General features: G+C 42.1%; 1 protein-coding gene across 1 annotated transcript in view; it reads right to left on the bottom strand.

Moving 5' to 3' along the window:
* The window catches only part of THSD4 (thrombospondin type 1 domain containing 4), a 593,806-nt gene that overhangs the window by 35,165 nt on the left and 540,784 nt on the right, over positions 1-17,857 (bottom strand). The window contains exon 13 of the mRNA XM_075006841.1: positions 16,246-16,419. Within this exon, the coding sequence (XP_074862942.1) occupies positions 16,246-16,419 (174 nt within the window). The remainder of the gene's footprint in view (positions 1-16,245; positions 16,420-17,857) is intronic.

Genomic DNA, 17,857 nt, shown 5'->3' with positions numbered 1-17,857 from the left:
CCAGGCTGGGAACCAGTGGGTCAGTGTCCTTACTTAATTTTTAATGGGACTAGTACTGGGACACAGACCTGGTCTTTCCCAGTTTGAGTCTTGCTCCATTCAGCAGTGACAGAAAGTCTTCAGCATCTGGTTTAAAATACTGGTGACCCATGGGTGTTATCACGGTTTAGTTCCAGCTCTCCACACAGCGAAAAAGAATCACAACTGGTACTAGCTGCCCTCCCTGTTGGTTTTCTCAAAAAAGGGCAAAGACTGTATGGGCAATAGAAATCTAATTACCCTCTCACCATCCAGACTGATACATGTCAGTAGAATAACGTGGGAAACATACATTTCTTTTGTAACTCAGTAATTTCATTTTGCTGCAGTCCAGCCCGTACCTTTCACAAAGTACTTCAGTAAATGCCTGATTTAGGCACACAAGTGCTTTCCTGAATTGGGACCATGAAGTAAGTAAAATTAGTTAATTGTTCCAAACTATACTATACTACTACTATTACTATTGTAAATACTAATCACTAATTGAAATCTAATTTTGGAGTGCTTGAAAATTCAGGATTTAAACACATGCTTCAGTATTTTTCTGAATTAAGTCTTGAGTGTCTGAAATTTCCTCCTCAATCGGAAAAATAAAAATATTTGAGACTCTTCTAAATGATGCCTGCAAGCATGCGCAATAGGCGAAGCTGCTACTTGGAGAGGCAAGCTCCCCAGCATCTGGCCCCACTCAAATCCAGCCCTGCTTTGCCCACGTCCCAGCCTTCCCCACTTTCTCTCTCTTCTCTTTCCTCCGTCTCTCTGCTCACCCTTCCAGCCTGAACACAAATGTAGCCAATGACATTTGGGGGAAAATAACACGCCTCTGAAATTTCTTTCTAAAGAAAATGGAGCCTGTTTTCCACCGCATACCATATTGTGAAGACTGGGCATGTAGACAGTACCTAATGAAATGTATTAAATTTGAGAATAAAAGATGTCAGTCACAGGTTTTTTGCTATACCTTAAAGTTTATCAGAGATCTATTTGCAAAAGGGCAAGTAAGGGCAAGTCAGTTATTCTGCTGAATACAATATTAAATATTAAGGCACCCATGATGCAGCTCTTCCCTATTTACATTTTCTTAATCAGTACCTCTAAATTGATTTTATATTGTAAATGTCCTCTTAAGTCTTCATAAAATAATCATTCCAGATTACTACATATTTAATGCACTGAAGAAAGACATTATGTTAAATGAATCTGCCAGTGTGGTTTACTCTGTTCATCACAAACTTCACTGCTTTTAAGAAAAGGGAACACTAATTTATTTTATGTGATCTCTACAACAAGACAGTATACACCTCTGAGTTGGCACATGCCTATTAAATGGCTTTGTTACTACTTAACGGCTCTTCCACAGGTTCAGAACTATGCTAATAGGTCTGGCAACCTGCAAGGCTTTTCACTTTTAAGTTACTAAATCCATTCCAGAGGAAGATGCACCAGATTACAACAGTCTGCTGTGGGACCCTCCAGGAACTATCAGAATAGGGACAGAAAGAGGGGAATGGTTGAGTACTAAGATTTAAGGAAGGCATTGCCTCCCCTTGGCTGTGTCTAGACTAGCCCCCAACTTCGAAGGGGACATGGAAATTAGGGTGTTAGGAGATTACTAATCAAGTGCTGAGATCCATATGCTGCATTTCATTAGGCTATATCTCCCACGCGGCAACTTCCAAGTGTGAAACTTCGAAGTACCGGCTTGCATGTAACCATGGATCAGCCGCAGCTACTTTGAAATGCCCACGCTACTTCACAGTCCCTTTACAAAATTTTGAGAAGTAAAGGGACTTCGAAGTAGCGTGGGCATTTCAAAGTAGCCGCGGCTGACCCGTGGCTACACGCAAGCTGACACTTCAAAGTTAAACACTTTGACATTGCTGTGGGGGAGATTCAGCCTAATGAAGTACTGCATATGCACCTCAGCACCTCATTAGTAATCTCCTAACCCCCTAATTACCATGTCCGCTTCGAAGTTGGGGGCTAGTCTAGACACAACCCTTGTCTCTTATATCTACCACCCATGTGTGTAAGTCACAGATGAGACCTCAGCTTCTTTGTGTTGGACAATTGACAACCAGGCCCCGGCTACTAAAGGAATTAAAAAGATCATGTGGCCATTCATAGCTCTCATATTCATCACCCCAGTATGCCGCTCTGCACTATATTGACATGGACAAGAATTATGCTTTGCAACTGTGGAGCTGACAGCTGCTATAGGCCCCAGGGCAAAGTGGGAGGGGGCCCAGCTCTGTGTCCCCAGAAGGGTTGGGGCCAAGGGTGAAAGGGGCAGAGGGCAAGGGCAGTTGCCCTTAATGCCACCAGGACCATGGCACTGGGATGTACACAGCCGCACAGAGAACACTACTGGCACTTCAAAGGGGACTGAAGCTCTGGCTGCCACTGCTGCAGAATCAGCAGCAGTGGCATCAGCTGGAGCTTCAGACCCCTTTAAAAGGCCCCCAACCCTGGTCAGTGGGCCTGTTTTGCAAACAAAGCTGACAGCTAATTTTGATTTAATAATATGACCTATGTCATTCTCCATATGATAGCATTTAACTGAGCCCCATAAATAACTGCTTCAAATCAACTAAACAGGAACATGCAGTATTGTGGTCATGTCCGAGGGTATTAGAAGAGAGGCGAGATGGATGAGATCATACCATTCCTTTTTTTTGGACCAAATGCTGTGGGTGATAAAAGCAAGCTTCTTTAGGGTGACTTCAAAAACTTGTCTCTCTCATCAACCAAAATTGGTCTAATAAAAGATACCACCTCACCCACCTTGCCTCTCAAGTAGGAATGCAACTTGAGTCAGCTCCACATATTAGATCCTAAAAAGGTATACTTAAATATACATTTAGGGAGGATAGGAACAGGGATTATCCTTCAAGCAACTGCCTCAGTTTTCAGTAATTTCCATTTTACAATCTAATTTACTTTTCTGCTTCCCAAACAAATCAGAGTTCGGTACAAGCTCAGTCTGTGAAGTCCTTCAGAAATTCTTCATAGTGTCTGTTTTAAATGATTATGTATGAGCTGGACTAACATCTCAAATAACAAAGGAAATACCAAATGAGAAGGTATCAAGCTATCCCACTCTCTGCTGTGAGATTTTACTATAGATTAGCTACCCACAAAAGATCTGAGTGGCAAATTTAAACCCAGAATGTTCCTTATTTTAGTATTTGGTTTTCCATGGGCTTTTTTTTTTCTCTAAAAGTAGAAACTTTCTATATGAAAGCCAGACTTCCAAGACCCCAAAGCAGAGCCCTGCAGAAGACTGGTGTAAAGCCCTGCAGCCGGGATCCCATGGTTCCACAGGACCTGCTGCCACAACAGCAGGAAAGGGTGGGAGCAAATTTTTTTAAAAATAGTCCTGCTTTGCACTCTACCCAAGCCAGAGTCAGGGAGTATTTGCTTCCCCTTCTGGTTTTCACAGATTACACACCCATGTTATGTTGCTTTGTATTCCCACAAATATACAAGTCTGGGAGATGCCCACTTTGATATTCAGAGGCTTGCTCTTTCTTTTTTCCCCACCAAACTTCCTCACTCAGCCTTCCATATGGAGCCTTCCATTTCCTATCTTCTTGAAAAAAAATTAATCCAATGTTTGCAGAAGTTGTCAGAATGAACTCTTGGTGAAAACAGAGGCCTGATTGGGCATCTGTTGCTCAGAGGAGCGAAAGCTCCAGGAGCAGTTGGCCTGGAGTTCCGTGTTTATTCAAAGGATAGGTAGCACATAGGCTGTGACTATGCATATATCAATGAGCCACTTTACAGAGACATTGATTATTCAGTCTCCAATTCTTACTCTTAATTGAGACAATCATCCTGGCTTCCAGGTAAGTGACAACAGCAATGTAGACATTTGCCTCAGAGGGACTAAACTAAGCCCCATCCCCTGCACACTTATTTCATGTGGTTTTAGACTGCCACTTTTATTTTTAATAGCAATTTTAAAAAACCCAAAGAAACAAGTGATTTATTTTCTAGTTAAAGCATTGGTAAAACTTCCTAGTTGGTGCTGATATCCCTTCTCCAGACCCCATCCCTATCCCACCCATTACATCCTATGATATTTAGATGGTGCAAACCCTCTCCAACTTACGTACTGCAAGAGGATCTCAAAATGTAATGAATATCAGTTCCGAAAAGCTAGGAGATAAAGTTAAACTTTATCAAAACTATATGAAAACTGGACCCTGGAATGTAGTCAAAAGATGAAGCACGTACTGATCTATTGGTAACAGAACAGAGGCCAAATTTATTTCTCTAGGAGAGTGGTGAAGCTCTGGAATGAGCTACCTAGGAAGAGTGGTAGAATCCACTTAGATGTCTTTAAGTCACAGCCTGACAAAGTCCTGGCTGGGATGATTTTGTTAGGTTTCGTACTGCTTTCAGCAGAGGGTTTGGTCACAATGACCTCCTGAGATCTCTTGCAACCTGATGAGTTCATGATTCTACGATTTTCAAGAAAACTCAATTCCCATTCAGGCAACCAATCCAGATTGTCAAAGGAGAGCAGTATGCTGGGAGCAATGCTCATTTCTTTTGAAAATCTGGACATAAGTGTCCCAAGCACAGATGGGTGGTTCAGATCTGTCCGAGCTACTGAGCATGTTTAAACCACTCACACTCAACACACAGGAAAATAATGCAGGGTGAGTAAAACGAGCTAATGGAGACGAGACACTAGAAACTTTGTAGAATTGGTGGTTAATTGGTAGTTCTAGTAAAAAAGCGATCCAGTCAAACCTTTCCCAGTTATACCGTAAAAATGTAGTAACTGATCGATAAATTCAGCTTATTCCTCACTTTATTTTTGTATTTCTTGATTGGTGTATTTAGTTTTTATTTAACATGACTGCTCTAACCTTGATCTTTCTAACAAAGGCTCATTATCTTTCAGATCCAAGAGCTACGCCCCTCCTCTGAACAGCAGGGAGCTCTATTATGCCAAGTGACTGTGTAACATTTCCCTTACCTTGATACAACAGCAGTAGCTGACACAGGACCTCTCCAGAGGGAGGCCAATGAAGATTTTCCTTCACACTGGTTACTCTGCTGGAAGGTTGGGGCTACTACATATGAACTTTTTTTAAAAAAAGATAAAAATGTGTGAGAGGTTTAGAAGTAGGGTGATGGCTAGAAACACACTAGCGGTGGAAGAGCAATAATGGAATAGCAATAGGAATTAGATGTGACCTGTGACTGTCCTAAGTCACAAAACAGTAAATTGATACTTATCGCCTCGGACTCAACAAAGATATCAATTGCCTCACGCATTGCAAGGACAGTTTCCCCACCTTTGATATTCATAGTGCTCTGAGGCAGCCAATGTAATTTAAGACACTTGCAGAAACTACTTTTATTTCCCCTTTTCCCCACCCTACTCCTTCTCTCCTATCTAGCTGATTAATCCATTTTACTGTTTTTTATATCTTTCTGTTAAATTCTCTTCATCTCAATTATCATTTATCAGGATTTTCCAAATCTGAAGAAGTGGGCCTGTCCCATGAAAGCACATCACCCAATAAATTATATCGTTAGTCTTTGAAGTGCTACAGGACTGCTTTTTTGTTTTGTGAACATACACCACTGTTAGTGATGCTACTTAAAACAATTAGAATCCACCCCCCCAGGTCTGAATCTTGCTGTGAGTTGGACTTCCGATGCTGGGAAAAATACTTTTAGTATTTGTGAAATCTGGTGCACTATTATACTTAACTTCAGCCTTCTGTGATGAAATTCGAGCTTGTTTTACTGTAATTCCAATCTCTATGTATAGTTTCCAGTAATAAAGTGTCTGGTTTTATACTAGCATCTGCAAATATAATACATTTGTTATTGACTAATGAGTGCCTGATTGCTTATAAACAAACCAATTTGTTTTTGGCAGTCACATGATTTTTAGGAAATACGAAACAGCTGTATCATGCGAAATGGAAATAAATTTGGGTGTGGGAGAGGGGAAAGCTTCTTATGGCATTGGCCACACGTCTATCAACATGCCCCTCAAAACTAGACTGGTTTTGTGTTTCATTACAAACCATACACTGAGTTATGGCTTTGCACTGAAACAATGCAAAACTGGTGTTCTAATAGGGTCCCAACACAAAATGAGGGGGAACTTGACACTTGGAGTTTTACTGAAAACTCAGAATTAAAAATAAAACCACATTCACATTATCTGCTGTGAGTTGGGACCTCTGGTCTTTCCATGGCTCTCTCTGGGCCTTCCTTATCCATTACTCCACCAAGACCAGAAGGATCTTATTCTATATGTCCACTGTTAGGAAAAAAAATTGTTAACCATAATAGACTATGGGATACAGAGTTAACTTGGGTTTCCATTGACTAAGGCATGCTAGTTACTCTAGTGTGAAAAAACAAAATAAATAAAAAGTAACCACTACAAACAGTAGCTGAACATTTGCTGCCCTACGCTATCACCCTGTTCTACCTGCTTTGTAGATTCAGCTTTGGGAGGATAATTTGACCACCTTCAATATTAGAACTGGAAGCACTAAAGAATAATTTAACAATTTGGAAGGTTATGTTGAATATTAATTTCTAACAGCCACTTGGAATTCCTTGGATGAATTCCTGAAGTGATGGAGAATTCACAGTCAAATTAAACAACACAGAAGAGTTTCACTGAAATGTAAGTAAAATAGCCTGTTGAAGATGAGGTTACGGAGGAAAAAAAAAAACTACAGTGGATAGGTCTAATTTTAGAGCGGCACCTCAGGGCTTCATGTTCCAGAGCAATAAGAAGTCCATGTTAGCAGGAATAATCCTCATAAGGGTGCAAGTCATCTGAAATTGACATAGAATTCTAAAAGCACCAGGTAGCACTAAAACTACGTATAAAACAATACATAAATGGAAAACTCAAAAGAATACAACTCCATCTGGAATTTAGGCTCTGAGATGACTTAGTTACTTTTCAAAAGTATCACCACTGTCTTTCTTTACATGGGGGACAGCATGGGTGAAATGGCCAGTTAGCTTCTATCCAGTCATAGGGATGTGAAGAATGTGTGAGAGTGTGTGCGTGCGTAAGTGGATTATCGATTTTTGTAATAACCGATATACCCAGTGTGACAAGGTAGATGAGGCAATATCTTTTATTGGACCAACATCCATTGGTGAGCAGAGACAGCTGAAGCTGACTGAGGTGTTGATACTAGTGTGGAAACATTCAACAGAGAGTTTAATTGATGGATGATGGTTGTTGAAGTTGTGGTGGAAACCTGTGACAGAACTTTGGATGTCTGTCCAGAATATGCAAATATCATTGATGTAGCTCAAGTATATAATGTGTTTCTTGGAGCACCTGTGCGGAAATTCTTCTTCAAGGTGGCCCATGAAAGGGTTGCCACATTTCGGAGCCATCCTAATACGTCAAAGGTTTGGAAAAAGTGTTTGTTGTTGAATATAAAATCGATCCAGGTAAAGAGGAAATGGATGAATTTGGCAATGTGTCTGGGGTGGATATGTGACCACTGTCCATAGTCTTGGAGATTTGAGGAGGGCAGTCCCTTGCAATACATGTTAACTAGTTATGCTAAACAATCTGTTTCATAAGAACATAAGAATAGACATATTGGGTCAGACCAAAGGTCCATCTAGTCCAGTAATCTGTCTTCTGACAGAGGCTAATGCCTGATGTCCCAGAGGGAGTGAACAAAGTAAGTAATCATGAAAGCAATCCCTCTCCTTACATCCATTTCCAACCTCTGACAAACAGAGGCTAGGACACCATTCTGGCTAGTATCCGTTTATGGACCTAACGTTGGATTTAGCTAAATCAGTTGGTCACACATGAGGAAGAGGTATGTGTATACTAGAAAGCTTTTTTTTTCCTCCCTCTCTCTAACAGAAATCGGTCCAGTAAAAGAATCTACCTCACCCCCTTCTCTCTCTCTCTAATATCTGGGGAGCCAACATGGCTACAACAACACTTTCCACATCTTATCTCAGTTCTGACACTCAGGTTTGAGGGTATGTCAGCATTTCCTCAGCCCAATTTTTCACTGGTTCTGACATATTGCTTACTTATGGCTTTTAACTTTCTTATAATTGAAAATGTAGTATTTTGATTATAAGGCACGGGACTGGAACTCAAGTACCATTAGTTCTTTTTCCAACTTTCAACAGACTCACTTTGTGACCCTTATCTTCTGAGTATCAGTTGTACTAATCATCTGCAAACCACAGATGTCAGATGCTCAGCACTTGCAAAACCTTACCATGGTTTACGGAAACACTTTCCCACACAAATGTACAGTTAACCTGAGGAACTCATTGCCAAAGGATGTTTTGAAGATCAAAAGTGAAAACTGTGTTAAAGAAACAAAACAAAACAAATGCATGGTCCATGAATTCCTATTAGTCAAAATAGTCAGGACACCCACTCTCCAGGTGTTCCTAAACCTCTGAGTGCCAGAAGCTAGTACCAGACAACAGGGGATGAATCACTCAATAACTGTCTTTTTCTATTCACTTCCTCTGAAACATCTGGCACTGGCCATTGTCAGAGACAGAATAGTTGGCTAGATAGATCACTGGTCTGACTCCGTAGGCCTTTTCTATGCTTCCATTTCCCCATCTTTTAATGGAGATTACATCATTCGTGTATGTGAAGCACTCTAGCATCCTCCAGTGGGAGATGTGAGGAAATAATTATTTCATTTTTCAGTAGTGTAGCTGAGATTCAAAGCTAGTCTTGCTTTACTGTTCCCAAATGCATAATATGGTTTCATTCAGTTATTTGGCTTCAAAATATCAAACATTCTGAAAGTTCTCTCTCTAAATATGTATTAAATAGCTGTAAAATGACACACAAATGAACAAACAAAAATATGGTAATGAGGAACAACAACTGAGCACTGCAGTCAGTTGATTTGGGTGATTTTCCCACTGTGGTAAACTAAAAGAGTGCATGTTCCCTGCATCTTTTTCCTGTTAACTGAAGTATAGATCAGAGTCATATGGGCCATTAGCAATATTACCAGGCCATATGGATCTCAGCCAATTTCTGTCAATCTAGTTTTGCTATGTTTAGTAAGGGTCATCAACCTTACACTCTGGCCTGGGTTGATTTATGGATTTGTACCTAAATAGGGTGAAACTTTGCAGGTTTAGCATAGTATTATTTTGAGCAGTTAGATTCATTGCCAGAGACACCTGGGAAGTGAGACACTTCTCTCTATGGCTATGGTTACACTAGCAAGTTTTGCCGACAAAACTCTGGTTTTGTCAAAACTGGAACATCCACACGCAAATGAGTTTTGTCAATAGTTTGTCAACAAAACTCAGCTCTTTCGCTGGCATCATTCTGCCCCTCAGCCATGAGGCATAAGGGTGCTCTCAACAGATTATGTCACCAAAAACCTGCGTGAATGCTTTCTCTTGATAGACAGGGCACCCAGAACAATGGGTAACCCAGTCTGCTGTGTTTGCGGGTGCCTGTTTTCTCAAGAGAGCAGCCAGGCAGTCCCGCCGCTCTGTCGACAGAGCAGAGCACCCTTCTGACTGGTTTTTGTGCCTGGCCACACTCTGATGACAGAAGTTTTTTCAGGAAATCTCTTCCAACAGTGACTTCTGTCAGCAAATCGCTGTAGTGTAACCGTAGCCCACATGTTTCAGATGGAGGTAGCAGATGCCAGAGTCAGGAATATGTTGAATCTCTCAAATCCAGAACACTCTCGTCCAGCAACATGCATAATCCAGCATGATTTTAGACTGACAGATGACTGCTTATCATGGGTGTGGCCAAGTTTCCTGTGTGCCATGAAGTGTGTTTACAGCTACCAGTCCTGGCTCTCAGTGTTCTGTGCTGTTATTTAACTGTAACTTACTCCTAAATAGCGTCTAAGCGCCCAGTAAGCAGTGGAAGTGTTGGTAATGTGCTACAAAATATTGACTTCCCATCATCCGGTAATTTCTCTCGTCCAGCACCAGTCAGGTCCTGAGTGCCAAATGAGAGAGGTTCAGCCGGTATCAACTTTAAATTCTTTAAGTATTTACTAGATCATGTCACTCTCTAAATCTGAGGTTGGTTGTATTTTGGAGAGGATGAGTGTGAAAGGTATGAAGAAGATAAACCACATCACCCACTGTATGACCATGCAAACAATAAGACTTCCATATGAAATGTTTATAAGCCCCAAAATCCAAAAGATTCCATAAGAACATACAAAGGATTCTGTCAACATTCCCTGAAATAATTATTAAATTATCAGTATATAATATTATTATGTAATTATTAAATTATTGCAATTATTAAAGTTGTCCGCTAGAAGTCTCCTTCATCTGATATGCAGCCTTTCTCTAGGTCCTTTCCTTAACAAAGATTGGATTGCTGTGGATATTAGACAGCATGTCACTACGTCAGTTCAAGCTTAGTTTACATATGGGGGTTAGGTTATGATAGAAGCAGCACTAGGGAACCGTGTCTCACTGTACGCTTCAAAGATTTGCTTTGGGGAAGTCACTTGGAGCAAGCTGGCTTGGTCTAGGAGGGAATCAGAACTCGGTTTCATATAGCACCTTTCAGACTCCAGGTATGTGAAAGCATTTCTCCGAGCAATGTCTCACTGTTAGTGCAGTGACTGAAGGCAAAAACAGCTGTCAATATGCTCAATACTGTAATAGTTAATGCTCTTAGCTGGTTAGCTCATTTTGATGGTTTGCTGAATAATTTTATTATTAAGACAGTAACAGAGAGATAGCTGTATTAGGCTATATTCTATCAAAACAAAAAGGCAGTCCAGTAGCACTTTGAAGACTAAGGCCATGTCTACACTAGCCTAAAACTTTGAAATGGTCACGCAAATGGCCAGTTCGAAGATTACAAATGCACTGAAATACATATTCAGCACCTCATTAGCACGCGGGTAGCCCTGGCACTTTGAAATTGCCACAGCTTGCTGCCACACGGCTTGTCGAGATGGAGGTCCTTTTCGAAAGGACACCACCAACTTTGAAATCCCCTTATTCCTAAAACTCTATCTTGTTATTCCTATAACAAACTCTATAGGAATAAGGGGATTTTGAACTTGGTGGGGTCCTTTCGAAAAGGACCTCTGTCTGGATAAGCCGTGCGGCAGTGAGCTGCAGCAATTTCAAAGTGCTGTGGCTGCCCGCACACTAATGAGGCGCTGAAATACACTACAGCTTGGTATCATCCCCAAAATTTATAAATGTGCACTCTATGTCATAATACAAATCATTATGAATCATAATACATATCATTTATTCCATCAAATGGAACCAGAGCCAGGACAGATCCCTTCTTGGACTCTACTTGATATATATAATTGGAGATACACGTCTGCTAGAACTGGAAGGGACCTTGGGAGGTCATCTAATCCAGTCCCCTGCCTTCTTGGCAGGACCAAGCACCATCCCTGACATCTATTTGCCCCAATCCCTAAACGGCCTCCTCAACGATTGAACTCAAAATCCTGAGTTTAGCAGACCACTGCTCAAAACAGTGAGCTATCCCTCCCCCTAACTCAGCTATGTGCCCAGCCAGCTCAATTATGAGCCAATTATAACTACTCTCTGAGTGTAGTTTTCCAACCATTTGTACATCTGCATTATAGTTGGCCTGTGTAAGCAATGTTTTTTTAGGTTTCCAGGCTCTTCCCCTGTTTGCAATCTCCTTCCTGCTCCATCCCTAACTCGATAGCCAAACTTCTCTGCTCCTCAAGACTAGCTCCTTAGAAATGTAATTTCTGCTTAACCCAGTTATTAGTACCTGTAGCACACTATATTGACTGAGTAAGAATAGAATCATAGAATTGGAAGGGACCTCATCCAATCCCTTCCCCTGCACTCACAGACAGACTTAGTTTGTCAGATGTATGACAAGGATCTGGAGATTAGTCAAAGCATCCATGCATGTGATGAATCTACACCCATATACTCTAAACTAGACCTGAAAGTTGATCCTAGATATGCAATTTCAGCTACAAAAATTGCGTAGCTGGAATCAACATATCTAAGATCAATTTATCTGGATGGCCTCACAGGGAGGTTAATGGGGTCAACTGTCAAGCTCTGATAGTTCAATTTTGCATGTCCCCACTAGGTGCAGTGAAACTCTGACCAGGTTGATCTCCCAGCAAGTATAGACATACCCGATGTAACTGCAAATCTTGTTCAGAAAAACATGGACCAAATCTTCATCTACTGCTGTAAACATATTTGAACTCAAACATTTTAAGGTTCCAAAGTTGTGATAGATTGTAAGTTCTTTTGCTTATGGTTTCCAGCCACAAGTGCCACAGTACAATGAAAAAGACCGTTCTGTGGTATTTTCTGATGGGAGTGGGAGTAGACATGTAATAAATCTCACAAAGAAGGTCTATTCTTCTGGGATTTCTACCACATTTTTGCAGACTCTGTAAGTTTTATTTTAGCATCTGCACCTTTGGCTGCTTATCTGAGCTATTTGTGGGTCACCCATTGCTGCTGTACACTTATTGTTGAATTGTGGCTTGGCTTAAAATATTTGTAAAGGGTTGCTTTTGGAAATTAGAGTAAAAGGTAATGCCTGCAAAGCTTGGGATGTCCATTTCCATATCGTTTAAAACTGTCCACCTAAATATCCTTAAACAGAAATATGGCCAATACAAAGGGGAGAGAGTTTGCTGAATCACTAAAGTAGTATTTGAAATGGAAAAATAAAATCAGCGGCCAAAGGGACAGATTTGCAGAGCTCAGAGCTCCTGCTGATTTCAGGGAATTAGTACTGTTCAGAACCTTCAAATATCTTATGCAGGTGCCTAGTGCAAGAATCCAATGTGACAAATTTGGCCTATATTTTTTTCTGATTCATGTAATCCTGTTCCTTTCAGTCTTTTCAGAAATCTAACAAAATACATTGCTGGCAGAGCTGCTGCTGAATTATGGTAAACACAGTAGCAAACATTTGGAAATCATTAATTTGTTTATTTTCTTCCATTCGTTGAAAAGGTAGCAAGCTCATTATTTATTTATTCAATTTAGAAACAGTCACGGTAGAAAAAAAATGAAGTTTTCAGCGTAGAGTATTTCTTCTTTAGGCTCTCATTTAATATGCGTAAAAATACACTAATGTTTTAAAAAACTTGATTCTGGATTCAAAACCTTCTTCCCCAGCATGCAAGATGTTTTTATTTTAATTTTTAAAAATAAACATGATCAGCTATTGAAAAAGTCACATATTTATGAAAGTGTCAGACTTGGAGAAGGAAAAAACAGACATGGCCTCCCACCCCCCCCGTGGATAAAGATGTGCTTCGTTGAAGTCAATGAAGCTATAACAAGTTAAACCATATGAGGATCTGGCCCAGCACGTTCTCAATGGACTAGTTAAACTTTTCTATTTTTGAGGAGAGTATGCTTGTTTTCTTTCCCACACATAAAACGTCACTTGAATTTTACAAGGAATACACCTCTATGCCTTAGAAAAACAATCCTAAAAAGTATCAGAGGGGTAGCCAAGTCAGTCTGTACCTTCAAAACCAACACGAAATCCTTTAGCATGTTATAGACTAACAGATATTTTGAAGCATAAGCTTACGTGGGCAAAGACCCACTTTGTCAAATGCATAAGATCCCAAAAAGGCACGTTATGGTTTGCAGTACAGCACTAGGATGCACTTTAGCTGTTAACTTCTGGGTTAGTCTGCGTAAGAATGTACTTTAACATTAACCCGAGCATCTCGAAACTTCCTCAGAAAGTTTCAGTGTTAGAAGAGGCAATGAGACATTTTCCGAAACAAAATATTGCCTCAGAAGTTTAACTGCACTGTGTCCCTTTCACTCCATGGCAGTTCATTCGTTGGTGAAGGGACTGGTAAATGATATCACTGTCAGACAGTGACTTCTATAATAGTCCATTGCAGCACTACAATGTTCTCTCACCATGTGTATTTGAATGGGAAGACTTGCTCTGGAGTTTAGTTATTCAGATCCTAGTAAGATTCCAATAATTCTTTCTGATTATGCTTTTAAGAAGTGACCCAGCTTCTGGGTTTAACTGAGCATCACCTTTTACTCTCAGCCAGATGGCTTCTAAAATTGAAGATGGGCAAAGTTTTGAAGTCTGGGAAAGCCTCTATGTCAACACATGCAGTCATAGGGAATCATAAAATAATCACAGCCAGAAATTAACATGTGCCGTGCGGCAGACTGGACACCACCACGTTTGCATTCATTTAACTCGGGTGTGGGTAACAATTTGATGGGGGAGCACTCCAAGGTTTTGGTAAATGGCCAAGGCCGTGCCTTTCGTATGGAGGGGTATGGGGTCTGGAATGGGGCAGGGTGCAGAAGAGAGCTCAGGGTAGGGGAATGGGGCACAGGAGAGGGTGTGGGGTGTGAGAGAGAGTTTGGGTGAAGGAGGGGTTGTGATATGGGGCAGGGATTGGAATGAAGAGTCTGGGAGGGGGAATGGGTGAGGAGAAGATTCTGGCTTGTGGGAGAAGTGTAAAAGGGGGTGCAGGGTCTGGGAGAGAGTTGTGACCTGGGACAGAGGGGGCTTGGTGGTGATCTGGGGCAGGGGATTAGGGTGTGGGAGGCTGGGAGGTGCCAGGTGCAGACTCTGTCCGGAAGGTACTTATCTAGATGATTCCTGGCCAGCAGCCCAGTAGAACCCTCAGGCAGGTACCCTGCCTGCCACAGCCCCAGGCGCCTCAAAGCATCTGGCTCCTCCATGTGCCTCTCTGCACCACACGCATGGGGGGAGGAGGGTAGGCTTCACATACCGCCCTCAGCCCCAGCAGAATCACTGCAGCTCCCAGAGGGTTCCTGTGGGCCGTACCGTGCCCACGCCTGACTGAACTGCAAATGACAAATCTGTGCATTATCGGGGACTCCCCCTTTGAAACAATATCTTGGCTATTGGACAAGATGGTCAGAGATGCAACTTGAGGCACTGAGAGGCCCTAAGCCAGATGCTGCGACTAGATGATAGAGGATGGACTGCACAATCATTGCCTTTTTCCACTCATGCCCGCTGACACCTGCTGTCAGAAAACAGATACTGGACTAGGAGGACCATTGGTCTGACCAAGTATGGCCATTCTCACATTCCTTTCCTCTTCTTTTCCTCGCCACATTGGAAGGTGAGGAAGGAAATAGTCCTGTGACAGGTCCCGTTTCCAGGGTGCTGTGTTTCTTTTCTCCTTTTCCAGTGCCCGACAAAAATGACAAGATTCTGGAGGCGCCAGTAAGTTCACTCAGAATGCCCCTCATGCTGCCTCAGGGAAATCAGGTAGCTCAGCCTTTGGCATGGCCTCTAACCCAGATCTCTTGGATCCCAAAGTGTTACAGCAGATGGACTATCACTGATCTAAATGAGGATCAAATCTTACACGACTTCCTGTGGGCAAACAATGACCAATGAAGTAAAGGACAAAAGAATGAGGCCTACACAGTGAACACTGAGTTTGACATGAGTATGGATAAAATCAATTACACAACCCATACAGGGGGGCAGGGGAGGCGCTAAATTATTCTGTAGGTGTTAGCTATAGCTATCTTGTAAGTCTTAAGGAAATAGTATGCGTATTTCAACTATTAAACAAATTCTCTGCACTACATCACAGAGGAAAAGTCTCTCTCTATTCACACCAGTCCAACCCTGTCTATGTGTCATTGGACCAAAACATATATCCAGTTTCCCTGGAGGTGGGAGCTTGGACAGAACCTTTCTGGTGCTCAAGGGGGTAGTTTCTACGGGTCTGTAGGAAGCCGATAATCTTTTCATTGAATGTGCTCAAACCAGAACATCAAATCTGTAACCTCCCTGCCCAGGAGAACCTTTGGGCAGGAACTGGATTCCAACTTTGGGACTCGAGCTTAACCAAAGCAAAACAATAAATCTGAATACACCCACTCATTAGGGAAGTCTAGATTTTGATCAGATTCCAAATCCAGACTTTGGGCATTCAACCATAGTCTTGTCCTTTCTAATTGCTTCTTGACCATAAAATCAGCTCAGGCACCAGTTTATCTTTTTTTTTTAATCTGCAGCTACCAGTGCTACAGATTACAGCAATTCACTATGAGGACCAGTATCATGACTGCATCTTTTGTGATCAGTATTGCACATTATGTTGCAGTTAGCTCAAATTACTCAGTTCTTATGCCTCAGAAGGGTGAATGAGATAATCACAAGAAAACTAGGGAGACTCTTACCCTATCACTCCACTCTGTGAGGAACCAGCTCTTAGCACAGGGCCCCATGTCACAGTTCTCAATGTCATTTGGCCGTAGCTTCATATTACACTCCTCGTCATCCACAACATCTCCAAGATTGCTCACACACTTGACGTCTCGGGTCCTCTGCCCCACCCCGCACGGCACCGAACACTGTAACAAAACAGACTATGCGTCAGCACCACATTCAGGATCTAGCAACCACAACACCACAATCAAGATGTAGCTGGAGAGTGTTTATCCATTCACCTCTAATGCCATGTGTGCAAAACACTACATGAGCTGCGGAAATCTGGATGTTAAGGGGAAGATATTTCAGTAGTTCTATAGACGTGGGTCTCATTCCAATGCATCACATTGATGAGTCTGGAAATAATTTAAGATTAAATTTTAAATTTAAACTAATAGGGCCAAAGCCTGCCATGACAATAAAAGACTTAACCACATAGGGCCCGGTGTGGTTCTGCTGACTGGGAAGCTTTGCTACAATGCATGGACACTACAGTAAACCCTCTAGAAGTGCTTAACTCACAAATTGAAACAGCACCCCCCCGAGTCCCTCCAGCCCCCAGTTCCCCCAGCTGGAGAGCCCAGCAGTCACTCTGCTGCTTGTGGTGTGGTTTCTCCCAGCTGGGAGTAACTGCACCACAAGCAGCTGTGTGCCTCCCAGCTGGGACATGCCCGGGGCAGCATGGCTGCCCCGCCTCCCCATTTCCCCCAGGTGCCTGCTCCCCACACTCAGGGGAATTCCGTGGACCTCCCCAACCCCCACCCCAATTTACACAAAATTTGATTTACACAGAGGTTGCCCAGGACACAACTTCCATGTAAATTGGGGCATTACTGTACTCCATTGAGCTTCAGAAAGGTTGCCTCCAAATGTCCATGCACATTGCCTGCTTCTGAGTTGCACTCCTGGGCAGGAGATAAAAGCAACACAAGGGAACACAGAAGTTCCTGATCCTCTACTGGACAGGGAGGCACCCCTTCCATACTCTTCTTTCTGGCCTCACTGGGGCCATGTCTACATTACAGAGCTCTTCCGAAAGGATCTCTCTCAACAGAGCGCGTCCACACACAAAAAAGTGGATCGAAAGACCAATCTGCTCTTCAAAAGAGAACATTCACACAGCCCCCACTCTTTTGAATGAGCAGACCAGGGATCAAAAAATCAGGTGGAATGAGGAGTGCTCTTTCGAAAGAAGGGCCCTGTGGAGGAATAAGGGGATTTCAATGTTTGCAGGGTCCTTTTCAAAAGGACCCCATGTAGACGAGCTGCAGGCGAGTGAACTGCAGCACTTTCGAAGTGCAGCAGCCAGCAGCATGCTAATGAGGCGCTGAATATTCATTTCAGTGCCTCATTAGTATTCTTCGATTTGGCCATTAGCATGGGCATTTCGAAATTTTTTGTCAGTGTAGACACGGACTATGTGGCCATAAAGTTAAAGCTACATGATAGCATATAAGTACAAGAGGTACAAGATTGCAAGAGCAGCCTTATTTTTCACATACCCTAATTTTGAGTGGTTGTCTTTGCAGCCTTAACACTTTCTTAATGCATAGTTTGGGTTTTCTTTTCCAAATTGCTGCT

The sequence above is a fragment of the Carettochelys insculpta genome, chromosome 12 (genome assembly GCF_033958435.1).
Source record: "Carettochelys insculpta isolate YL-2023 chromosome 12, ASM3395843v1, whole genome shotgun sequence".
Lineage (NCBI taxonomy): Eukaryota > Metazoa > Chordata > Testudines > Carettochelyidae > Carettochelys > Carettochelys insculpta.
This window is presented reverse-complemented; position numbering and strand designations above follow the sequence as displayed.